Raw genomic sequence first — 27,990 nt, 5'->3', positions numbered from 1 at the left:
ATAATTTTTTAGGGCTTTAATTAAATTACCATATAACAAGGAAAGAGACGAGTAAAAACAAGCAGCTACAATTCAAGCTTCGGAAAAATAATCTTGAACAGTCCCACCTGGTTATCTTATGTTTCTCTGCAAAACTTATTATTTCTACATTTTAAGAGACTAGCAATTAAAGCACTAAAGACACTCATTAATTATATACTCGTACATAATCAAATAATAATTCGCCAAGAATTCTTGTCCAACAACATTTCTTTTACATCCTAGTATTCATGTTAACTACTCCTTACATTATTTAATGTCCATTATAAAGCCTCCTTACGCATTATTGTTTTAAATATTCTCTGATTAAACAATCGTATTATCCCATGATTTCTAATCGCCAGCAAGAATCGAATATAGAATCTTTATACCCTCTACAGTAATCTATATCCATATTTTATTATAAATCTATGTATACTATACGGTAATAGGTTGGTTTGATTGGTGAGGTTAGAGTTCGACCAATACTAAGCTCTTTACGGAGCATGGATAGAAGGGCTATTTTCTTTTCCTGCACCACCAGTGGTTTCCTAATAAGATCTGATTCCCGAAATATTATTCGGCTTGAGTGAAAATGAGGCTACCGTCACGCATCACCCGGAATCGAGCCCGGAACCTCCGGTCAGTAGCCCAGCACTCTAAGTCACTTAACTACTACCAACCCTCTTAAAACGCTTCCGAATTCCGATGGATGACTGAAGATGAATGACTTGGTAACAACGTAATCTTCATACAACAGATACCACGAACACCGCAAACCAATGGCCTAATGAGTTGGTTGAATCTCTTCACTTCCTTGTAAGCAGGAAAATCAGAACGAAAATTACTTGCTGAGGCGATCATAGGTGACCATACGAATATACGACCAAGTCTAAGAAAGTAACGAACAGCCAACTTTGTAATTTAGAAGATTTTTGGAAACAAGGAAATCATGGATATTAAAACCTCTCAAATGGGAGACATCTACAGTGGCCAAATTTAATACTAAATAAGTTGTAAAAAGTCAAAACAGAACATAATACAGAGTTAAAAGTGATAGCTTGTAGTGCGAGGAACCTTTATGGCCAAAAAATTAAGAAACCAAGCAGAAGATGGCATTTATTGGTTTATGGAAAATAAGACTGGAAACTTACAGCATTGCAAAATCTACCGAGAACTCTTTGCAAAGTATTAATTTCAAATCGACAGAAGGGGGGGAAATGAAGCTCCTGTTTGATTAATAAGTAAAGGCTGTGGAAGATAGTATTAGAGTTGGAAATCTCATTCACCAAACGTAACGTTCAAAAGGAAGCTTAGAAAAGAGCAACTGCAAGCCAAGGTCAATTAATATGGGAAAGGAAATGGAAGGCCTTTATTGACGTAATCGTTAAAACCATGGCTAGGAAATATTAAATCTAAGTGGAGTAGTAATAAGTTTGTCGCATCCAGTATCCATTTCTTTTCCACGAAGTTAAACATGAGTGTGCAGAAAAAAATATCGAATTTCATGCTCTTTTTTTTGTCCGGTCCCATTTAAAAGCTTTCAGAAGAGTAAGTAAATATATTTAGCTTTCCTAAAAATTTCAAGAAAAAATTAAAAAGGTGCCGATTTCATTTCCTTTGAGTATCAGAATGACCTATTAATCCTATTTGTTATCTTTACACCAAAATCACATAATGGGCTCGCTCACTGAAGATGATTTCTATAGTTTTATTTTGAAAACATCAATTATAAATACACACCTATACTCTTTTGTCACGATCGGAAGTTATTTCTACGGAAATGGTCACTCGAGTGGAAAAATAGTTGATTTTGCTTAATGGTAGGGAATGTATCGGTATCTACCTACGTCAGGAAATAGTAGACACCAGTCAATCCCACTAAATTACTAGATATTTATCTTTTTTGCCACTCAACTAGTACAGAATATCAGATTTATCTCACGTTTTGGTATAAACTTAAGAAAGCTTTATTTAAAATTACACGAATGCCTTTCCAAACTTATAACTCAACCAAAAAAGCGAAGCCTCAAATGCTGATCAGTGTAAAATAAAATGACGACAGAAGAGGAAATGCTGTCCTGGTCAGGCTGCTTGGGAACTTGTTTGCCTGCAAACCCATAAAACTGGCTTTGAGTCCCACCTTAGCCAAGGAGGCTATGTGGGTTCGAGTTTTTGGCACCTGGGAATTTCTATAAACATCAAGCAAAATGTCGTTCGGCAGGGTCTCATGGAGCGAAATAGCCACCTGTAGAGTACGACGTTAAAAAAAATTAGCGGCGTCATAGACTGTGGGACGACTCGTGAGAAACTTCGAGTTCTTGTCGTGTTTTCTCGAGTGAATCGTTAAAATATGGAGACAAAACAAATTATCCGTAGTTGAAACATACCGTATAAACATTTGAAATCACTCTGATAACAAGAAGAAATCCCTCTGCCCCTATGCAAGGAACTATAAATAAACACAGAAATAGCTGTTTGTAATCAATCATTCATTAAATATAGTATACATTCATCAGAAAGCCTAATTCAAGGAAAATCTTCTTAGCACCACTGGAATAGGAGCGGAGCCGCCTCTAGGAGCCAAAATAGTGACAATACATTGCTTACGCACTGCGTCTCCCTATATTCGTTTGACATCATAAAAGGAAGGGAAGAAAAGTTTGGTAAAAGACTAATTTCAATCGGATTCTGTATGAAGGATATTGGGATGTAACTTGTTTGAGTTCACGATTTCAATCAATGAAATTTGGTCTTACCCGAGTATTTCGTTTTGTGTTTTTCATTAATACAATTTTGAGATGTGCTTGCGCAGTAATGGAACTACTAATCAAAAGAGGGAGAGTCATTTTTAGACGCTAAACTATTGCATGAAAAGAATGATTTTAGCAAGAACTAAGTTCTTCGAAATTTGTAAAGATAGCGCTCGTCAAAGGAAAGGGGACCTTAAAAAAACAAATCTATGGAAGAAGCATAATAGAGCAAAAATGGAAATATTTTAATAACATTTTCTAAATACAGGGAGGGTTCCGAAAGTAATACGATTATTTTTTAAAGTTATATATTGAAAATATTTGCACAAACACAATTATTCAAAGCACTATTCATAGGCCCCTACACATTTTTCCCAGCGACTCTACCATGACTGGAACGCGCCCTGGAAGGCGTCTTCGGGGTTTTCTCGCTAGGTCTTCGTCACGGCACATTGGATCTCTTCTATGGACGAAAAACTGGTTCCTTTCAGGGCTGCCTTAATCCGAGAGAGCAAAAAGTAGCCTCCTGGGATGACGTCAGTTCTATAAGGGGGGGGCAGCGTTGTTACCTGGTGTTTGGCCAGGAACTCGCGCACTCGTAGCGCGTTGTGGCAAGGCGCGTTGTCGTGATGGAGTTGCCAGGTAGCGGAGATGTCTTTTCTCGTCCCGTTGACCCTTTTTCGGAGTCTTTCCAGCACATCCACGTAGTTATCTGTTGTCTATCAATGAGGAACAAACTCCTTATGGAGCACTCCTCTGCTGTCAAAAAAGACAATGAGCATTGTTTTCATTTTTGAATTGCTCACTCCTACCTTTTTGGGCTAGGGGGACTGGTCGGTGTGCCACTCGTTTCCATTTATTTCGTGACAAGGTCAGCGCGCAGAGGTTTTCAATAACTGACGTCATGCCACTTCCACAGCTTAAAGAGCACTGAGATCAGTTTTGCGGCAAAGCTTAGCCTCCCCTCCACCTACTCCTAGTACTCGTAGTTTGATTCCATTCCAACTAATAAGAGCAGCGCGGTAAATTTAATTGTATTACTTTCGGAACGCGAGTAGTCCGAAGAGGAATAAGACAACAAAAAAAATTGCACTCAAGATGCCCTGCGGAGACACATTTGTAGAAGATACAGGAAAAATAATTAAAACCAAAAACTAATGTGAACTATATTATACAAATGAACAAGAAAAAACGAACGTTATATGATTCGACACAAGAGAATTACAGGGTACGCGGTTAGACAGGGCATGATGACATGGATAAGCATAAAAAACCACAAAATGCGAAGGTTTATTCTACTGTTTTTGGGGGGGCATCAGCTTGTAGACACAGAGACTCTGCATACTTCTATTTCTCACTATTTATGCTTGGTGGCCCGACCTGCCTTAACCCATCTGGGAAGTTGTAAGGCTTTGCGTAGATGCCCATTGAGGTGTGATTCTGAGCATTATATGTCTCGGTCAGTGAGTCTTTCAAATTTAATCAATTAAGGCATTGGGAATGCTTTTTCAGTTATTCAGATAATATTTTCGTAGAGTAGGGAATTTATTGTGAGTGTGCGTGTTCATGTTTTATGGATATCGCGATAGAGCATTTTCCCTTCCATTAGGTAAAATCAAGATTTATATTTCTAAATGCAAATTTTTTAATTCAGTAATTCCACTGGAAAAATAATTTCGTCCACGGTTCACTCTCGAGCAATATCTCTTGCACATGTTATGCTCTCGCGGTGCCCGGACAGCTGCTGCCCAACGCTGCAAATCTGATAGTGTGAGAGTAGGCGCCTTCTGAATGGAATAGGCGACACGTAGCAAGAGCCACAGGCGGGTACGCATCAGATATCAATTAGCGTTGGAGGGGGGGCGTGAGAGGGGATGGGGTGAGAATGCTGCAGCGAAGGCTGGAGCAGCACGGCGCCATCCACTGAATTAAGCAGCTGAATGAGCGAATGGAGAGGGAGGAGGGCAACCTGGCGTCCCAGTGACGCCCATTTTTCTTTCAGGATGCTCAAATGGGCCGTTTATTTATAGGACTGTTTATTGTAAATGTGGTGTCATTTCTTCTAGGAATGCATAATTGATTTTTAAAGGAGAAGATGAATTACCCTGATATAAATAAGATGAATGACTTCGTTCAATAAAATCATTAGATTTTAAATACCATGGAAAATTATTGAGTCAATGCGATGACATCAGTGTTATCACGATCTTTTCCTATTTGTACTTTTCAATTGAGTGATGTCAATGCAAAACAAAGCGCAGTTATCAACTCGAAGATCAATCGCTTTGATAGGTGAGGGTAGAGCTCGATAATGAGGCACCCTAAGCCCAACGGCGCGCCGTTAGGCCCCTTATTACCCTGATGTGTGAAAGTCTCACTTCAGGGTAACATGTTTTCCCATTAGGAGCTGTAACCGAAGCTTGTGTTAATCTGAGAAGTTCCCAGAGAGGCATTGCCCGGGAATCAAACCGGGACCATCCTCTCAGTAGTCCAACTTGCCTATCACGTCCCCAAGAAGGAACAAATATTGAATTGATCACAATAACTTGGGGAAATTCCGCAAAGGTGACAAGAATCTGGATCCGGGTTCGAATTCCGGGTTAGACGAATAATTTTTACCCTGCAAAATTATCCCAATAATATTTTTTTCAATTCAATGCACAAATATATTTTTGCAATGATACCCGGTCGAATTATAGGCCAATAATACACTCGGTTTTTTGTTTTATGTGCATCGAGCTGTCATATTTCTAAGAAAGCGAGTGTAATTCATAAAACATTAATAATGCCATTAGTTAGCGAGCCATGTAAAGGCAACGTAAAGGGTTTATTTTTGATTGTGATATGCTAGTAATACGACAAACTTCTATGAATGCCTAAATACCATAAATGCCAATAGTTTTGGTTATTGTCCTTGCTCAGATGCTAAATATGTGATTTATTATGGCAAATATTACACAAAATATATGGAATTGTTTTAGAATTGAGAGAGTTAGAAAAAATTAGTGTTTTGGAATTAAATTTAGATGACTCTTTAAAATTGAATCATCATATTGCTCCTGTTTATTCAGCTTTAAGGAAACGCTTGCAATAATTTTACCTCATTCGAAACAAGTGTACGCTATCTTTAAGGAAGGAATATATTATGCGCTAGTAGTCACAGTAATCCACGGACTTGCTTTTTGGGGAAGGGGTTAGAAGCATATTATAAAGCCTTCCTAAATTTTACAAAAGCAATAATAATTAGAACTAAAGCTTTTAATATCATAAGAGATATTCATATCCAGCATTTGTTGATCATAGCTTGCTTAAGCCCTTTACGACACTTGTATTTATTTAGCACGTTATGTTTTATCTGAGGCATTCTAAGGACCTATTTTGTTGCAAGTGGTACGACGACAATTTCTGATAGTGCGCACAACTTGCGAATAGAATATGCAAAATTAATTAAACCAAATATTACTGGATTCAAGCGGTTATTTATTTATATGAATTAAATGATTTTTAATATGTTGTCTAAAGATATTCAGGTACATATTAAAAAAAGTCAATATTGCATTACATATCGATTGATTTTGACATGAAATATGATTACGATAATATTACATCAATAACTAGGTTTACGTATTTTCAATTATACAATCACTTAATTCTGCCAGTATGCCTTTCACTATAATTTTGCATGAATGTACATTTTTTGGATGTGCTGTTTATATGTACATAAATTGTTTTGCAATGAAACTTCATTAGAAAGCGATAATTATCAGTTGCAAACATTTTGAAAACAAGGACGTGAAGGTGTATTTTCAAAAATCCAAGACAATGGCCCACACTACCCATGTACTACTTTTAGGGTGACAGATATATGATTGTGGTTATTGACGAGCCTCCATAAATAAGGGCTAAGATATTTAGAAAGTTTGTCCAATATAATGGATCGAAGTTGAATTGTGGCTTCTCAGCTGAAGTATTGCAAATACTTATTTGGCCTACGGAAATGCAAAAGCTAGGGCAGCGAATCGGAATGCAGTGGGCATAGGATAGCAAAGCATTAAAAGTAAACCCTTAGAAGACAATAAGAAAGGAGAAGATTAAAATAGTAAATTCAAAATGAGCCTCAGAATCTAAAGGAGCTGGAACCATTTTTGAAGAGGGAAAAAACGCCCACGTGGTCGAGAACCAAAGGTAGACAATTGCGCTATAAAAGGAGAAATGAAATTTGAGAAACTAGGAGGAAGGGAAATGTAAATAAAATATTTGTTAAGTACTTAGAGTAGGTCCTATTCCCACAGGTTGTGGTTGCACGACGGACTGGCGATCGCACGTCGGAGAAGAACGAGATCGGAACGAGACCAACAAATTTTATGATGAGGTAAAAAATAGTTGCACGCTCAGACATCTCCTTTCAAAAGCAACCATGCGAAACAATTAAAATGGTGGCATAAACGATGAGGAAACAACATAGGGTGTTGTGTAGTATAAGCATAACATGAGTGTTGTGCTTATACTACAGAGACGGTAAGAGCATTTTCAAGAATAACACATCAGACACCCATTGAAACGACAAATATTAACATTTTCATAGGGCGAATAAAATAGCATAATAGATGGAATTGACTGCTTAGCACTGGAATTGGCAGTAAAAGCCTTTAAAAAAACTTAATAGCGACAAAGTATTAATTGTAGACAACCTAATTAACGAAATGTACAAATATAGAGACTTCTAAATAAACAAACACATGCTTAAACTAATATGTAGCATCTGGATTATGGAGGCCAGGCACAGTTTGAATAATAAGGGTTATGCCTTCACTCCATAAAGCAGGCGATCAGAGAGATAGGAGCAATTGCCCGAATCAATGGCGTGTAAAAAGAACTTTTCCAACGCATTAGATGAAACAAATCATATGCATGGAAAATAACTGGTATTCAACAAACGGACATCCGTGTTGCCAAATCACCTGCGCAGTATATTCATCGCTAATAGTTAATCCTGAAATCACATTCAAATCTGCTTCTGACATGGTCGCAAGAAAGGAGCTTCATAGAGCCTTGGATGAATCTCCGTCACTCTAAGAACTCACATTCATCCAGAACACAATGGCAAACGTAACTTTTCGTAAAACCTCATGACCACTCAGATCCGTCTGAAGCCAAACGCCGACTACGCCAGGGAAATTTGCTTATACGTCTTCATTTTAATATAGCCCTTATTATCCCTATAGCCCAACTTAGTATGGCATAATATACTACCAATAAGTCCAAATATTGGACTATCTACTTGATATCGCTATGGCTGGCCGAACACTGCAGTCTGTAGAATAGGCCTTCATCTCTATAGATCAAGCAAGTAGAAGGAGGGAAATGACAATTAATCAAGCCCAATCCGGTCGTCTCGAGAAATGCCCCACACATCACTCAGAGACCCTTAGAGAGAAATTAGGTATATAGTGTTTTCTGCGTGCAGAAAAATTCATTTCTCTTGCAAACAATGCGAACAGTTCGAGGGAATGCATTCAAGTCAATGAACATCCGAGAGGGAACGGTGAGAAGAATGAGGGAGAGTGGGCACGGAAGGAGAATAAAAGGATTCCGGGGGGAAGGGCAGAGAGGACAGTGGGCGGACTAATTTAACCCTTTTGCATTTACCTTCACGAATTTCTCGATATTGACCCAAAATGTGTAAGCACAATATCAGAGTGTACCTACACAGTAATTGAACACCCTGGGCAATCAAAAGGACCACATGTCGTCGTGTCGAAAGTCACAGCACGTTTGATCACCGAAGTTCGCCAGCGAGGGTTCCCTTTCCGCGAAGTGATCCCCACCCAAAATATATCCTTTCAGTAAATTTGAGGACTAGATCGAACTGCCAATACGGGCCTAACACTCCGTACGTCCTTACCAGGAGGCTAGGCTTCATTTAGCGGAAGATATTATGACCAAATATGCACCTGAAACCTTTAACAATCAATAGAAAAAGTAGAATAATATCATGTAAATCTCTCGTAGAGTAATAGGTAAAGATACATAGATGATGAGCAAGAATCAATGATGAAAGATTACAGCGTATGTTTGAGCGCAAAACTCAAAGAAATACAGTAAAAAAGTAATGTCTTTTGATGATAATGGCGGTCATCGTCTACTAATACAAAATCTAGCCCGAGGTGGTACATGTAACTACAATGGTTGCGTGTGAAGAATCGGTAGGTTAAAAGTAAAACATACAGCTGATTGTTTCTCACCTGTGGAAATTGAGAAACATTTTAGTTAAATATTTGAAGCACTCAAAGTTAATCTGAGACAGCAATCCACCGTATCACCATTGACTTTCCTGCATCATTATGGATGCCGTATTCTTGCAGAATACTTCGAGCGAGTACCATGCCCTCCCTTCTCTACTTTCCTCCCCGTTTCCCAAACCGGTAGAAATCATTGAAAGCAAACACATGTACAATTATTTTCAAAATTAAATTTTTTCACAAGGCCTTGAACTGGATTCAATGGTCCAGCTACTACCCTAGTTAACTACATTTCCATTTCCCACATTTCTCTCACAAGCCTAATAGATAGCATATTTTAGATGCATGCTTCGGTGATAACAGGACTTGCATATGAGCAGGTATATTTAAAAGTTTTTCCATAGAATGCCTTTATTCTCTTGTATGGGACAATTCCTCTCACTGAAGGTTTACCGAGATATTTAAACGCCATACCAATTAGGACGGGGACCTCCGTTTGAAACACTCTACATTGTGCTAACCATTATGGTTTATATCTCCGTATTGATTTTCATTCGGAAATAACATCTGAATAATGCGGCTGGAAAATGAAGCCGATTAATACACTTTGGGGCTTAAAATAGTGGCGAAAATAGAAATTCTATATATTCTATAGCATTCTCTTCCAAAGGTGGCTGGAAGTGTACGACGATGAATAAATCTTGAGGCTTGGAGAGGCGTAAATTGAAATTCCATTAACCAACCCCCCAAAGATGAGGGTCAATTTGTAATTGTAAGGACTTCGATTGCATATTTACTTTTGGTTTATGAGCACATTTGATAAATTTTCAATAACTTGTATTTTCGTGAGAGGTGTGATGATACTACAGTTCTAATAAGGTTCATTCAGTTTCAATACGAATTAACGTTTCAATAAAAGTTTTGAATATGTTTTCAAAGAAGAGCATTCATAGCAATGATTAAAAACCAACCTAAAAACAGAAATAGTGCTAACAAAACTTCTCCTCCGAAGGCATTGCCACCTGTTCTTTTTGATATCACCTGAGGAGAACATGTAATGGCCTGCTCTGGTCATTTCTTTCCCCTTCGTAGCTCCGCCTCGGTTCTCTGAGGGGATCTAGTATGGCACATCAAACTGAAAACAATTAATTTGTGAACAAGCATTCTGAAAAAACGATTCCTTGAAAAAGTAAATTATTAGTAATATATACGTAGTCTTTCGTTTGAAATGTAAATCAACGCGAGAGGGACACTGGGCGGATAGCGTTAAGACTTTGACAACCCTTATTTCTAATTAACGACAAAATTGTTAAAACGACAAAAACGACAAAAAAACAGGTTTAAAAATTGCTATACATTTTAGGCGTGGGACCTACTTAATCATTCATTTGGGACGAATTTTTAAAATTTGAATCCTACTTAAAATATTAGTCGGCAGTCGAATGCACCAAAACCGGTAACATTTGTGGTTTTAATAGAGAGTGCCATAGAAGAACGCATAGTGATGGTATCTTGGATTAGCGAAAGGAGGGATTCTTACTTGGAGTGGGAACTACGTCGTGGCAAAAGCGTTTCCCATAATCGTACATAGAAATCTTTTTAGGGAAGAGCAGAATGCGAGAGTATATATATTTTTGAATTTTCACAAGGTTCTTTGGAGTTGTAGGCAAACATTTTTTCACGATCGAAAGCTTATTTTCATAATGTTTAAAAAATAAGTCTTTATAACTGACTGTAAACATTTACCATAATTTCAGAAATTATTACCATAATCATGATGCAGTAGTGTTTACGGCAATTCATTGAGCTCAAGCCATTATTCTCTTGTTTTAATAATGGTAATTCATACCCGAGCCACTTCAGCGAGCTCCACAAATTCTTTGGAAGTAAGTAGTAATGCCAACTGCTGAATGAGGTGCAATAATAGAGGAAGCGCAGTCGTTGTAGAAGTTACAATGGTAGAGAGAAAAACCATAGTCAACAGAAAAAACTATGTACATACTTTACATTTAGCTCGTTATTGATTTCATTTAACATTTGTAATGATGGATTAGAATTGAATAAAAATAGAGTAGGGCATTCAGCATTTTTCCCATTATTCAGGCACCGCATGGGTTAACGCCATTATATTTCTAGGATCGTGATAGAAAAGTGATCAAGTGCTGAACTAGTAAGGATGTGGAAAAGGAGGGGTGTGCATATACTCACTCTCATTTGTTTCAACTGGTTTCTTATATATTCGGCTCTACTTGTTTGGTCAACTCCGGCAACTGCAAATGATCCCATGTACTGCAACGACAAATGAAGAATACGTAAAAATTTAGTTAAGGCCATTCCAGAAATCAAAATACAATACTAATACGATTTTAATGAAATTTTAACAAAGCTTCGACTTTAAAATAATATATTATTAAAGGTGCACAGCTATTTTTGCCATTGTAATGGGCAAAGTAGGTTGATAGTCAAATTCCTTTCTTCGATCTACAATAGTCATTCTCTTCGCGGTATTCATTCACGACTTTAAAATGGTGATTTGGCCAACAAAAATGTTGGTAAATGGAGATAGCTAGGTGGAGGTCATTACTAGGGCAAAATGAAGATCAAATGATCCCTCCTTCCATTTGTCCCATCATCATTTACCTCAATTTTTAAGTGAATCCATACCCAATACCAACGCGCATACACGTGCATACACTTAAATACATGTAGACAGGCATATATTATTATTATTAGGTAATATACCCGTTAAGGTAGGTTTTTAGATGGACACAGCTACTAAATAAAACATTTTGTGACTCCTTACAAAACATTCCTTCCTCATAGATACTACGAATCAGCCCGTATAGTCTCTCCCTCCCACATTTGGCTAAACATTTCAGTAGTTCCGATGGAATGTTATCCACCCCCACTGCCTTATTTAGCACCATCACCCATAATGCCCTTCCTATCTCATCGTTGAGTATGCCTGGACCTAAGCCATCTTTCTCTAGATCTTCCTTTCTTACTTCCCGATAAAGATTTAACTTCGCTGTTCAGCGTACCAATTTCACCCTTCCTCTGCAGACTTTCCATATCCTCACGCTTCGTCTTCCACAATGCTTCTTTTGCTTTATTTTTCGCCCGTCTCAATTCATTATTTAGCTCTTTATACTTCATTTTGCCTAACTCTGTGTTTACATTCTTTCATGTTCCTCTCTCATCCATCTTTGCAATCATCTCACCTATGATCCACGATTTCCTGGCCCTTTTTCCGTTAACGGTTCCGAATAATGTCTTTTGCGGCCTGCTATATCCATTTCTTGATGCATTCCCATTTTTATTCGATAGTGCATAGCTCTTTACCGTCCTTCGTGGTTTGCTCTACAGCCTTCTGGTACTCCCTCCTTGTCAATCCATTTGACCCTTCTACATTCCATTTCCTAGTCCGCCACCCCTGCCTTATCTTTTTGAAACGGACGCTACATTTCATAACAACTAAATTGTGGTCAGAGTCAGCATCCGCTCCCGGGAAGCTGTGCGAATTTATCACACTGTTCCTAAACCTGTGTCTAACCAGGATATAATCTAGCTGATACCTTTCTGAGTCACCTGGCATTTTCCATGTATACCTGCGTCATTTGTGGTGTCTAAACCAAGTGTTGGTGATGACTAACCCCTGTCTCCTGCAGAACTCAACTGATTTCTCCCCGCGGTCATTCCTCGGGCCTAAACCGTAGTCTCCAACCTCATCACCATCTCTTACTTCGCCTACCTTCGCATTCCAATCCCCCATCACTATCAAATGTTTCCCTGCAGGAACACACGCGATCATGTCCTCTAACTGATCGTATATCCTATCGACCTCTTCTACCTTGTGGTTGCCCGGTAGCATGTATACCTGAATAATAACCAAGTTCGTCGGTTCTGCTTTTATCTCTACTAATAGTATTCTGTCCGTAACCTGTTCTATGTTGACTACGATTCTTCCTACCTCTTCAATTAATACCATGGCAACCCCTCGTTGGCTCTCGTCCCCGCCGGTGTATATTATTCTGTACTTATCACTCCAGTAATCCCCGCTATCTTTCCATCTCACCTCGCATAGACCTAAAATATCTATATATCCCCTTCCCATCTCTCGCTAAACATTCTCCAATTTCCCTGTCCTCATCATTGTCCTAACATTCCACGTTCCTATTTTAACTTATGTGGTATTCTTCTCCTGCGTCTTCTGTCCTGCTGCTGCTGGTTTTCCCTTGCAAGGGTTTCGTGGGATGACGACCGCGGAAGCCTTGCCTCTCCCGCTGCCGGGTACGACACACGGCCGATTGGGCCGAGCCCCCTAGTTGCCAGGACTCAAAATCTTTGTCATGTTAATCTTTGGAATGGTAATTGAGGTAGTTTCCCGTTGCCTTCCTCAATAGTTTTTTTAACGTGACACCATGACTTCTTGGCCGCCACACTTGGGTCCGACGCCATTGCAGCCGCCTCACTGAGGAACAGACGCTGCGTGGACTACCTTTCGTCTGGCTCCTAACCTTCAACCTATCTGGCATGGGTGACCCTACCAGGAGCAATAATTATTACTCCCGCCAGCACAGCTCTAGGGGTCATCGGAACGCACAAGCCCTTCCACCACGTCAAGGTTGTAGTCCAGGGGAGGGACAGACAAATATGTTACGCACAAATTTGCATATCTTAAAAAATATACTATATACATCCATGTATACCTACATACACATATAAATTAATATGAACCTATGAATACACAAATACACAAAGTAAATTGTAGCGGAGAAAGAAAATGGTAAAATAGGAAATGTCTAAGCTACGCTTGTGGGAAAAGCTAGGGAGAGTGTTGAGTCGGTCACCTGGTAAAACCCCAGGCAGGAAAACACCCGCGGAAAAGGATGAGGGATGTGTGAATAACCTGCGAAAACCCTATTAATAAGAAGAAAGATGCAGGTACTGTGTAATGATGATTTTTCGCATGGGGGAGCAGAAGGGAACCGCAGAGAAGGAAAAACGAACCTCAGGCCGAGTTTTGAAAACTCTGCATACCTGAAAGTTCTCAGCAGTTTTTAATGCATTCAACAACCCAGCCCCCCCTGAGGAATTTATAAAAACTGCCTGAAACTTATTCATCTTTGGGTTGATAACCATGGTTTATAGTATAATGCTATTATTTTGGGGATTTCCATGATCCAGCCAAGCATTTTTGGCAAAGAATTAATTATGTAAACCATATATGCAAAGAGCATTTACAATACTCCTTCACTTTTGTAAATAACGAAGTACGAGTGAACCAAGCAAAAATTAAATTGCACATCTTCTAAATGGCCTAAAAATAGTGGAAGGAGCATGTGTGTTCCTCTAACTTCTAGAATTGCACTGGCAGGGATAATGATAATTGCTCATGGTAGCCATACTAGACGCCCGATCCGTACTAGATAGTTCGATGAGAAGAGACTAGAAGGTAGTCAGCGCGGCTGTGCCTCAGTGAGGCGGTTACGTAAGCCGTCTGATACCACTGATACAGCCATTTTATTGATTTTGTCACATGCAAACTATTGATGAAGGCAATGAAAAACTAAGTCAAATATATATATTTGATGGAAATATTTAAAAAAGCAAAAAACAGCCTTAGCAAGTACGGTACTTGAGTCATTTTGCAGGGTGTCATACCCGTCAGCAAGGTAACCAAAGCCTCCACAATCATCATCTCACTAAATGCTGCAAGGAAACTAGGGAGGAAGGCAGTGAATATAGAGCAGATGTATTAGAGTCCTACTGGAAGATATCAAAACAAATCTGCTTAATGTAGCGGTGAACCAGGTGTACATTCCGATAATTAGTCACCGAGAAGAAGAAGTTGTCAGTGAGATTAATTAGAAAATATAATTGGAAGCATGGCAGGAGAGAAGTGCCTATCAGCAGTGGACGAATGGTACACAGTGACAGGCAAAGAGAGAGACGGGAGGGAGACTGGAGAGAACGGCTTACGAATTGGAAATTATCGCGGAGAGAATGCTATCGATATCTGTGGGAGAAAACGTGAGATAATAATCAAAACCGGATACAAATTTCATCACAGGCGTACAAGGGAGAAATAGAAAGCAACGAATTTGGTTACAAAATGGCTAGAGATGGAATCAGGAACAGCGCGCGCACAACTTCCCGGGGACGTATGCACAATCGGATCGAAATTCATTCGTGGTACACGTATAAGTATTTAAAATTCAAAAGGATTAGGAGGGATAGGAAAGTGCCAACATAGAGTCTTGAAACAAGCAAAAGAAAAGGAGTACAAATCACAATTGATTTTTTGTATAGTCATCAATAGAACTTCCAAAATAGTTCAAACCACAACCTAAGCGATCATTAGTTTTTGTTTAGAAAGGAACTCGTGATGCCACCGCAGCGATGAAAGGAACGTGGAAGTATTCTAGGTGCCCTTATGTGCTTCGTGGATTTTGCGAGGGTGGTCCACCGATTAGTGTTTACGTTCACTTTTATGGAAACATTGTGGTGCATGGGATTAAACTAGAAAGATAGGCGAATTATTCGTACATGGATCAGACGACTCAGGTTTGGGTAGTTGAGGGAGTATCGTGATGGGCGAGGATCGATATGGTGCGGGGGCCAACGTACTGGCTTCCCACCGGGATGGCACGAGTTCGAATTCTGAAGACGGCAGATATTTTTCAGTGGTTTTTGGAGAGTACTTTGGGTGCCGGATGGGACGTTAAACTGCAGAACTCTTGGCACCTTTCGTTTATAGTATAGCTAATGTCGACGTTGGGTTTCTCTCCACCCTTCATCCTTTTCCATCCACCCCTAATCGCGCAAATGAACTTGGCTGTCGGTCGCCTCCCCAATAACTACTACTAATTGAGATGAGCAGTAATTGGCATGGGAGTGAAATAGCATTCATTACCCCTCATCGCCGGTACTTTTCAACACATATGAAGCAATGCTATGGGTTGCACGGGAAGGGAAAGGTAGTGAAAGCAGTAGCATACATGTTTTTAATCAGGATTTAATATGATCAAGCAAAGGGTAGTTAAGCAGGCAAGAGATGGCACTCATTTCCGAGTGCTTCATTACACCAGTGGGACGGAAATAAACCACAAGACAGCCAAAGTAATGTGACTCTCGAAAAGTAGCCACACTACGTGAAATATCGGAGTAGAAGGGAACGAAGGAGGTGGTGGAGAAGTTCAAGAATTTGGGCAGTATTTTAGAGGAAAATGGGAATAGTACTGGGGGCATTATGAGAATACCTGTACCAGTGAAAGAAGTATTTACAAGAATAAAGGACATGACCTCAGATGACCTAAGTATGAGTATGAAAAAAGATAATGAAAACACTTACATGGAGCGTAGCACTTCATGGCACTCAAAACATAGTCTTAGAGGAAAGAGAACAAGGCAAGTTAGATTGGAAGCTTTTGAAATGTGGATGCGGTAAAGAATGGAAAAAATAAGTTGAACGGAAGGAAGACAAAAGTTCAACTTTTAAATATGGTAGGTTAAGGAATGAGGTTGCAAAGGGGAATTTGAAAAAGGTAGAAGAAAGGGCTGAAGGAAATATCGAGAGAGGAACGCTGAATGGAAGGGAAAACTTTGGGTTCCTCAAGAAGGAAGTGAGAATGCCTTTTAGACAGCATGAACGCAGTTAGGGGTAACGAGGAAATATAGAGGGAAATAATCTAAGGCAAGTAACAGGATTTTCTCGGGATGCATTGAGAATAGTCATTAACTAATGTCGAAAACCTAACTTTATTTGGAAGGATACCTTTTACGGGTGTGATTGTTTTGTTAAATAATATTAAGAAAAAACCATTTTCGTTGAAAAAACAATTGAGCCTAAAGTGCAGTTTAATGAATTCTCCTTTAATGGGCATTATGAAATGATAACGAATGGACGCCTAAAGCTGATAGACCTAAAGCATTATCCCATAAGGCATTCCATGTTCATTTTGAATTCATTGCATAGCAACTCCATATTCAATACTCACCATAAACTGCGAACCTTCCCATACTACATTATTATTTCATAGGAATACTAAGGTAAAAATAGGCCTCTCAGATGCTACTTCACCTTTTGATTCCCAATCTCATTCATTCATTAGGGTATGGGACTATGCTGAGATTTTGCGTAGTATTGCCTTATAATAACTTTTTATTTTTCATCCTTAAAGCTTCAACGAAAGAATAAGTGAGAATGTATCAATGAGAGGACATCCAGAGCATCATCAGTGTAGTCCAATGATAATCGACCCCATTGGGGAGTCATGAAAATCTAAACCGTTAGTTCGGAGTTCTTCCGGTATCATTTTCAAAATTAGAGTGAACATTTGTGGATCCCTAACGCAAGCTAATTTATTAGTTTCAGAGCTATAAGAGCTCCACCCTATATTCAAAAGTAACTGAATAGATATATATACAGGTAAAGTACCATGCACTTTTTTTCGATTCGATTCAACAAACCCTTACAATTCAAATTAACCTCCCTAGCGTTCCTATAAAACATGACTCTTTGACCATCTATCAAAAATATCTAAGGCAGGTTGATTCCTAAAAATACCCTTCTGGTAATTATACGGTTTCCCTCATTAAGGAAGGTATGACGAGATAGGTTTTCTTATTTTTTTAAGAGATCCCAAAAGGATTATAATAACTTCAATGGAATTAAATAACAAACACTTATTTTCATGCTAGAAAATTTGGAGCCCTCTTATTTTTGAATGCGTTTGAGCCATAAATTATTTTTACGGCTGTAATTTATTTATATCTTTATTTATACTCTCCCACCGAAAGAATCTCCGCATTCCTTGACCACCACCTACAACCACTTGTACTCTCCTTGCCCTCCTTCACGAATGACACATACCACTTCCTCAACCGTCTAAATTCTGTCTCTATTCCCTCCACACCCAACCTACTTATTGCCACAATCGACGTTACCTCACTTTATACTTCCATTCCCCTAGCAGAAGGTTTATCCTCCCTCCGGCACTATCTTTCTCTACGCCCCCTACCCCAGCGCCCCTCGACTGTATTTCTCCTCAATCTTGCCACTTTCGTCCTAACTAAAAATGCATTCGCTTTCCAAAATTGTTTTTATCTAGAGACAAAAGGCTCAGAGATAGGAACGAGGATGGCACCATCATACGCCAATCTCTTCATGGGCCATCTCGAAGAGACTTTCCTGTCACAGCAACCCTTCCAACCTCTTTTCTGGATCCGCTACATAGACGATATTTTTATTCTCTGGACACACGGCTCTGATTCTCTCAACAATTTCTTATCCGCCTTAAATTCATCTTTCACTGATAAATTCACCTCTTCCATTTCAGACTCCATCATCACCTTTCTTGACACAGACATCTCACTTCAAAACAACAAATTCACCACTTCAGTACACATCAAAGTCACTAACCATCAGCAATACCTACACCACACAAGATGTCATCCTCAACACACGAAACGCTCGATTCCTAACTCTCTCTCTATCCGCGGAAACCGAATTTGCAACACTACAGCCACTCAACAAATACCTTGACAATCTACATATTGCACTCCTCAAACGCGGTTACCCAGAAAAGCTACTACAAAATAAAATCCACCGCTCCACCCGACCACACACACCACATAAAAACAAGCCCACATCTGACGCAGGACTAAACCTTTGCACCACCTATTTCCCCGGATCACACAGACTGAAAACCCTCCTTAAAGAACTGTTTCCAATTTTACATGACAATGACGCGACCTCATCCTTACTACCCCAATGCCCATCTATTGTATACAGACGACCCGCCAATCTCAAAAACCTTCTGAGATCTACCAACGCTTTGGCGCCCCCCCGTGACATACTTCCTAATATTTCCCCGACTTGCAACCGCCCCCGATGTAAAACCTGTCTTCTTATTAGACCTACTCCCCTCTCCCTACATCCCCTCATTGCCCCCTCACCTCGTTCCCCCGCTAATTGCCTCTCAAAAAACATTATTTATCTTTTGTCATGCAAACATTGCTCTTCCTTTTACACAGGCGAATGCATTACACCCTTATCTATTCGAATGAATAATCACCGGAACTCCTGCAATTCTGCCTCACTCTCTTCTCTTCCTATCCCTTCACACGCCAATTCCCACAACCTTTCATTCAACCAGTGTTCTGCTCTTAGCATCCTAGAACCCCTACCTGATTCAGCCACCAACATAGAGGTGAGAACTCGTGAATCCGCCTACATTTTAGCTTTCAGTCCTTTCAAAATTCCCACCCCTAACCACCATCTTTAATTTTCCTCCCAGCATTCCCTCCACACCTCCCCTCCCCGCCCATACCTCTTTCCCTTCTCCACAGCAACAGCATATTTTCAGTCTCTCTTGTAGAAGGCCTCTGAGAGGGCCGAAAGCTCGAACAATTTACCGTGTGAGTGTCCTTTTAAATGTTGCTATTCTGTTCTATTTGTGTTATATTGTGTCAGCCCATATATATATATATATATATATATATATATATATATATATATATATATATATATATATATATATATATATATATATATATATATATATATACATACATACATATATGTGTGTATGTATGTATATATATATATATACGTATATATATATATATATATATATATATATATATATATACATATATATATATATATACATACATACATATATGTGTATATATATATATATTTATTTATATATACATATACTCATTTATATAGAAACAGATATAAAGAAAAGTGATTGGAACATACATAAAGGACGAACACAGGAGAAAAGGGGAAGGCGGAATCAAGGAGATCACGAATGCAAAAACATTTACCAGACGGTGATTTGAACTCCGGATCTTTCCACTTGCCGGGTGGAGGCCGGCCTTGTGAAAGGCTCTTTGCCTAGGGCAATTCTTCTCATTACGTCCTTAAGGCTTTGACCGAGCTGGTCCAATACGCTTCCGAGACACGATAACTGTTCTACATACTCTAGTTTTTGCCATCCTATTCTAATGTTTAGCTTAGCCTTTTTCTTTCTGGAAAATCGCATAACTTTTTTTATTAATATTGATTCTCAGCCCATATCTGAAGTATTGAATATCCAATCAACTCAACAATGCTTGCAACCCCTTGGCTGACTGACAAACTAAAGCTTGGTCATGAGCAAACCTAACTGATTTTACGAATGCCCCACCCACTTTCATTCCTACCTCCAGGTCTTCCTATGCCTGTTTAATCATTTCCTCTGCATACAGGTTGAACAGCAACGGTGATAATGGGCCACCCTGCCTTAGACCTCTTTCTAACACTGCCCATCCGGGCTCCCCGTTCCCCACCCGCACCTGAGCAGTCTGAGACGTGTACAGGAAGCGGATTAGCCTCCTGTCTCTCCAATCTATTCCTATTTTCTTCAATATACTCATTAGTTATTCCCAATTCACTCTATCAAACGCTTTTTCGAAATCTATGAAAAAGGCAATTACGTCCTGGTTGTGTTCTATATTCCTCTCGATCAATAATCCCATTACTGCAATGGCAACACGCGTGCCTCTCCCCTTCCTAAAGCCAAACTGATAATCCCCTAAGTAATCATTTGCCTTACTCTCTATCCTTTTGCTGATGATCCTGAGAACAACTTTCGCTGCGTGGGATATCAAACTTATTGTTCTGTGTTCCTCACATGATGTAGCCTTTACCCTTTTCAGAATAGGAACTAAAACTGATCTCACAAATTCTCCGAGGACTACAGGACGATAAGTTTGATATTCCACGCAGCTAAAGTTGTTCTCAGGATCATAAACAAAAGGATAGAGAGTAGAGCAAACGGTTACATAGGGGATGATCAGTTTGGGTTTAGGAAGGGGAGAGGTACGCGTGATGCCATTGCAGTAATGAGATTATTAATCGAGAGGAATATAGAACACAACCAGGAGGTATTTGCCTGTTTCGTAGATTTCGAAAAAGCGTTTGATAGAGTGAATTGGGAAAACCTAATGGGTATATTGCGGAAAATAGGAATATATTGGAGGGAAAGGATGCTAATCTGCAACCTGTACATGTCTAAGACTGCTCAGGTGCGAGTGGGGAACGGGGAGCCCGGTAAGGCAGTGTTAGGAAGAGGTGTAAGGCAGGGTTGCCCATTATTACCGTTGCTGTTCAACCTGTATGCAGGAACTGGAGGTAGGAATGAAGGTGGGCGGGGAATTCGTAAAATCAGTTAGGTTTGCTGATGACCAAGCTTTGGTTTGTCAGTCAGCCAAGGGGCTGCGAGCATTGCTTAGTGAATTGGAAATTCAGTGCGACAGGTATGGGATGAGAATCAATATTAATAAAACAAAGGTTATGCGATTTTCTAGGAAGAAAAAGGCTAAGCTTAACATTAAAATAGGAGTGCAAAAACTAGAGCGGGTAGAACAGTTTACGTATCTCGGTAGTGTTTTGGACCAACACGGTCAAAGTAGTAGGGACGTAAGGAGAAGAATTGCGCTAGGCAAAGAGGCTTTCACAAGGAGGAGGGAGTTAATGACGGGGATGTTGAGTAAGGATGTTAAGAAAAGACTCGTAAAAACTTTGATATGGAGCGTAGCTATGTACGGCGCGGAAACGTGGTCATTGAAGCAGGAGGATAGACGTAGACTGGAGGCTTTTGAAATGTGGGTGTGGAGAAGAATGGAGAAGGTGAAATGGACAGAGAAGAAAACAAACGAGGAAGTACTTGGTATGGTGGGCGAAGAGAGGGGTTTGTTGGGAGCAATCCTATGGAGGCAGGAAAAGTGGCTAAAGGGGGTATTGACCGGCAGCGGGATGTTGAAGACTGTAATTGAGGGGAGAAGGTTAGGCAAACGAGGAAATGGAAGGAACAGGATAGTGATGTTGGACGGGATGATGGGAGGAAGAAAGTTCTCTGAGCTGAAGAGGGACCTGATGTAGAGTAGGATGTTGTGTTTTGCTAGGGGCCACAAATTATTTAATTAGATATTACGTCCATCCAAAAACCTACCCTAACCGGTATATTACCTAATAAAAATATGATATGTATGCATGCATAAATATACAAATATTTCTCAATAGGGAAATGGACCTATTCCTTCTTCATTTACCCATATGTTAACCTAAATAACCCAGATTTAGCGCAAAACGATGGAGAACAACAGATTGAGCGAATTATTAATAATTGATTTAGCTTTTTAAACACTTGTATTTAAGACACCAGCACAGGCATTATATAGGTTAAACATTATTAGCTGGAAGACCAAGTGACTTCATTAATAACTGGGATTCAGGTTTGTCAACTATGCGTCAGATATATTGATCAAACCTTTCGAGGAAAAATTCAAATTTTTTCTTTGGATAAAAATTTAATGATATATGTCGGTTTTCTGTAATTATAATACGCCCGCTGACATACGATATGTCAGATTAACGAAGAAAGATCAAAGCAGAAAAGCACAAAGCCTGGGTTTTTAAAAATACCATATGGTCACCATTCGAGGAGCTCTTTAGGCTGCTTGCACTTGTACAAAATATTTTCCTAACCAATTCGAACCATTCATTGCTCAGTAGCCACCAATATCTAACTACTGCCTTAAAAATTCTCAGGGTGGTATTTTATTATACATATGGAGTCCGACCCCTCTGGATTGTCAAAAAAGGCCTTATGTGCCTATTTTTAAGACATATTCCTAGTCAAGTTACAGAGCACATATTTTTACAAAATCGACGAATTAACAGTCAACTTTCTAACGAATTTCCTTACATTTCTAAATGGTGAAGTATTCACCATTCATGCTTGGTGAAGTATGATCAGATCTTCATGCATTCTGGCATAAAATCATGTCTAATTTCCGTACTCATTTAATCAAGACTTTAACGCACACTGTCCACGTTTTCCTCTAGTGACTAATTACTCCATTTTCATTACACTCAACGTTACTACCCTTGACTATGCACGAAGAAAAATTATTGGATCTGTCCAATCATCTGGTAAAATGAAAGTCTGCAAAAACAACTAAAATATTTGCACGGGTGAATAATAAGCAACTTGTCTCTCCAAAATTTCGCAAAATACCTCATCTAGACGTTGAGCCATCCCATTATGCAAAATTTTCAATGCGTAAAAAACTCACCGTCACTTTCATCAGCTTCCTTGCATTTATTTCCAACATTTAATGCATTTTCACATCCTAGTAAATTCAAACTACACGTACATATTATGAATACTCTAAATGCTTCCCATCCTCCATCAATCTCTATAGCTACTTACATCCCATACTTGTGCAATGTGCTCACTCTAACCTAACTTTTTATTACATTCATTTCTTCACCTCTCTTTGCTTGGTCCCTTTCCCCCATTACTAGGGGACCGTATTTGCTTCTTAATCATTTAACTGCTACACTCTTCATTTTGCGAGGCACATGCTGCCATTCGTATTCATTCATTGCATCCGTCAGCATATATTGTCGGATGATTTTTTATTCCTCGCGTGGATATTTATGGAGACGAAGAATTCGGGAAAGGCGTTTTGAAAAAACAATTGGTCTCCCTTGAAATGCCTAGTCAGTTAACAGGATCAGGTCAAGGCAAAGAGATCAGGTCAAGGCTCTGGATTTTTACCCCAAAGGCCTGAATTCAAATCTCTGAATAGGCGTACATTTTCAGAGACATCCCAATCCATATTTAGATGTTATGCGGAGGGCACTTTAAGAAGACTGCGACGCCCGTCGGATAGCGCGTAGAGCTGTAAACTGTGCATCCCTGGGCGCCTTCCGTTAAGATTGCTCTAAAGCCGGTGCCCGGTTTCTATCCACCCCACTTCGCTCGTTTTCTGAAAATACTATTCCCATCTAATAACAAACTTATCCGAAGGCACTTGGATTGTTAGAACGACCTTGAGGGTATGGAAGTTAGGAAAACAAAGCAGGATATCAAGAGGGGCACACATAGGCATGGCAAGGCCGCATTCGGTGGGATGGAGGACATTGGGGATGGCGGGAGCGTTAGACACTAAGCAGCGTACCAGAGAAAGAAGAGAGAGACAAGAGGCAGCGGATAGCATTAATCTTAAACAAAGTCTTACGATTAAGCAGTAAATATAGGGCAGGTGTGTCAGGAGAGGTTATAAGTAGAGATGATAACAAATTTAAAGAACTAAGTTATCATTCGGGTATTCATTCCAACAAGCGGGCACAGATAGAAGGAAATGGTTATTATGCAAAATATATTACTTACAACGATCATGGTTGTTCCTAGAAGTAAACACTTGATAATGACGAAAGACTGGAGGAATACTTTTCTATCCGAGCGAGGCAGGAAAGGGTGGTTTAGGAAAAAGGAGGACATGGTAATGGGAATGAGTCAAGGGGACAAAAATCGATTTTCCAAAAGAAATGGCTTAAGTATATTTGAAACACCAGAACAGACGGAGAAACAGGTGAAAAATTCCTGAATATTGAGGTAGGTACCGGTTGAATTACAGCGTGGTTAAAAATAGGAAGAGCGTAATTAAGTCGCATTTTTCTTGGTTTCGATGAGAATTCGTCTTATGATTTAGGACTCAATAGTATTAGTATAAAAATAATTTTTAATTTTTAGCACCTTGTTTCTTTTGTACCTAAACCGGTTTCTATGTTTTAGTGTATTTTATTTCATTATTTTGTCTATGTCCCACAACATTTAATTGACCAAAAATTAATTATATTTGGTTCTCACGATGGTAATATCAAATCAAAAAAATATTGGGAAAAACAAAATGTATTAGGACCTAAGATCTAGATTTACCCGGGAAGGAAGGAAAGGAATTCCTGGAAGATGTTTATTCATTCCACACGAAGACCAGTGGGTGGACATGGTAGATGGGAGGCAGGGCTATTTTATGCTGAAAGCCACGAAGGAGCAATAGGAATCACCCATTACCACTCCCCCTGTCGGCTCCCTTCCCTGTGCCTCCTGCGTTTTCCCGGGAAATACCAGTACCAATACCCAGTTCCTAATCTCAATAACGGCACCGGAAAAATCACTCAGAATGGAGTTGCTCAGAACCCTCACGCTGAATTAAGCACTCTGGCCAAAAGTATAGCTCTCCACCCATTGGACCTAAACGCCACAATAAGTCTGAAAAATGATAAATTATAATATTAATAAAATATTTACATCGGGGGGAGATTGAGACTATACCATGCCCTCTTTCGCTTAAACCGTAACAAAGGAAATGCCAGGAAATATGAAGGGAAACACTGTTAACAGAATCATAGATACGATAGGAAAAGGGTTATCCGAGCCAGACAAAATTAAAGAAAGATGAATGTGATGCAGAGAAATACTACAGATATAGTAGCTACTTGAGATAACAGACAGGTAAATTTAGACGGGATACGAAGTCGCGGAGAATCGTATAGGCTCCGGTGTACTATTCAACATGATAGAGAAGACCTGAAAGGAAGTTCAAAATAATGAGGCATTGGGAATAAGCCTGCAGAATAAGCACGGAACCCTAAGTGTCTGACGGCACTCAGTGTCCCTAGGGCGGTATTCTTTGAGGGAGAATTTCACTTTTGGGAATAGGAAATAGTCTGCTGGTGCCAAGTCGGGATTGTGTAGGGGTTTGGGAATCGTCGCGATGCCGTTTCATTAGGTCTTCGTAAGCAGACACTCGACTCTGCTTTGGTCGACCAACGAGACCTTCGGGATCAGCGCAGATCTTCCGCATCGCTTAATTCTCAGTGATAATTGTGTGCACTCCCATCTTGTCATTGCAAGTCCATCTGCGACCATTCGCACAGTTAGCCGACGGTCTGACCTCAGCACATTACGCACACGTCAGGGAAAAAGTGTCACCGATTCTTTTCACACAAATCTTTTATGTTGCTAAATGTCACGACGTAGACACCAGCGGTGGGTGGCCGCGTAGGAAGGAGTGCCCACAAAGGCGAAGGGATGTAGGTGGGGGCTGTAGTCATCATAAACCATCATCAGTTATAGTAAAAACGATACAGTTTATATTTCTGTCTAATAAGCAACAGCAGATCTTATTTAAGCAAATAGATACAAAATGTTACGACTATAAGTTTTATTAATGGTCACAGGGTGGAGGAGGCTGGGTGAGTAGAACATTGAAATGGATTAGGTAAAATGAGTATAGCAAATTAGAGACATTAATTTAACCTCAGGGTATCTTATTTGTAGTTCCAAGTTAAGTCTTTTGAAGTATTTAAGAATTAAAACAGAAAAATTCAAATTAGGAGCTTCCATCGTCTTAAGAGTCTTCAATTATTTACTCCGATGTTAAAAAGACTTACTCCATAATTTGGCTATACAAGAATTCTCGCTGTCCAAAGCCGGTAGCGTGACGTTTGATCAATTTGACAAAAATGCATTCTCATAAGTAAGGTTCATCCGTTTCGTTTGTGAAGTGATTGGAAGGAGAGGAAACAGCTTTTTTGGAATTTGAACTCAAGTGCAGGCGTTTGAGTGAAAATTATTGCATATTATCAAATGTACACAAATGAAGTAAAAATATTTAAAATTGTGATTGAAAGCAATTTATAAACAAAATATGATTAAATGCCAAAAAAAACGCCCATTCTCAGACCAAAAACAGTATACAAGTTAAGTCCAGGTATTAATTTCAAAACAATAAGCGCATCTTTGTCCAAGCTCGTCCTGTCCCGGCATCCCCAATAAAGGGCATTGGGATGGCATTCCTTGCATGGCATGCTTCCTTCCCGTAGTAAAATGACATTGTTCAGGGCTGGAGCCGTTAGGAGACGCGGGATGGGAGGAGGGAAGGAATCCTTAGTCTGCGTCAGCCTTTTCCTCTGGGCGAGGCGCTAGGGCCGCAAAGGAGAAACAATCAACATCAGACTACTATATTCACCATTATCGCTCACATAGCAACCTCCAAGCACCTGTTAGGAGGCAAGAAGAAACCAACCAACAATCCACCTTTCATCTTGGAAATCTGGTAGAGGTCGTTCCTAACTCAACGGTTATCTACGACTGGTTTCTTTATTGCCTGGTTTCAGGTAATTTTTGTGTGTGGTACAGGTTTAGACAGACGATTAGAGTTCGGGGTACAGGGTGAAGGGTGATTTTCGATCTTTTCTGGACGCTGAGTACACTATAGCCATAGTCCCATACGTTTGTAATTTGGGGTTGTTTGTTTTTGGCAGTGTGTCGGCAAATTTGTGTGTCAATTATATGAGACCCTGGAGCATTAGCTTTATTTTGAGGTCTTCCCTGATTTTTCCGTCTCTTATGAACCATAGTACGCCTGAAAATTTGCGCATAATATGGTTTTCTGTAGTTCGAATTTTCTGAAGGTGTGTTTTAGCATGAAGCCAAGTTGGGGATGCGCATGAGAGGAGGGGGGGATCATACTCTTATCTGGTGGTAGTTTGGTTGCAACGGATAATGGAGATCTGGGTTTCAGCAACGGATGTGGTGAGTGTGCAGCGGCTTTGGCGGTTGCCGTGGCGGTGTTCATATGTGTTGCCCAAGTCAGCCTTTTGTAAAAAATTACCCCTAGGAATTTGGCCTTGTTGGATCTTTTGATGAGAGTTGTGCCACAGTGGACAGGTGGTCGTTCTCGGGCCTTTGAGCGGCGAGAAAAGACGATGTACTCGCCTTTTTTTGGGTTTGCTTTTAATTTCCAGTCGTCTGTCCAATCTTCGAAGACATCAATTTGTGATTGTCAGCTGTCTTTTCGGTGTTTGCTCCTCGGGCGACGATGGCCATATCGCCAGCGTGCAAGAGGAGGTGGGTACCAGGGATTGAAGGGATGTCGGCAATAAATAGGTTGAAGAGTGTTGGTGATAGGATGGCGCGGTGTGGCGAGGCAAGGAGACAATTCTTACGTCCAAGGATTTGAACCGAGGTCCTCTGCGGGGAAAGACATCCCAAAGGCAGTTTTACCCACAAGACTAGAATAATAGCACGGCGGGACGAGAGGCACGATAGGAAGTATGATCTTCA

The 27,990-nt window shown here is 39.8% G+C and overlaps 1 protein-coding gene across 1 annotated transcript in view; it reads right to left on the bottom strand.

The window, feature by feature from the left end:
• LOC139689434 (tensin-1-like) overlaps nucleotides 1-27,990 on the bottom strand; it is a 297,006-nt gene that overhangs the window by 195,146 nt on the left and 73,870 nt on the right. Inside the window, exon 3 of the mRNA XM_071586557.1 lies at nucleotides 11,222-11,302. Coding sequence (XP_071442658.1) covers nucleotides 11,222-11,302 — 81 coding nt within the window. The remainder of the gene's footprint in view (nucleotides 1-11,221; nucleotides 11,303-27,990) is intronic.

The sequence above is a fragment of the Hetaerina americana genome, unplaced genomic scaffold, assembly GCF_022747635.1.
Source record: "Hetaerina americana unplaced genomic scaffold, ioHetAmer1.1.p SCAF_23, whole genome shotgun sequence".
In the NCBI taxonomy this organism is placed as follows: domain Eukaryota; kingdom Metazoa; phylum Arthropoda; class Insecta; order Odonata; family Calopterygidae; genus Hetaerina; species Hetaerina americana.
The sequence above is the reverse complement of the archived record's forward strand: the minus strand, read 5'-3'. Positions and strand labels throughout refer to the sequence as shown.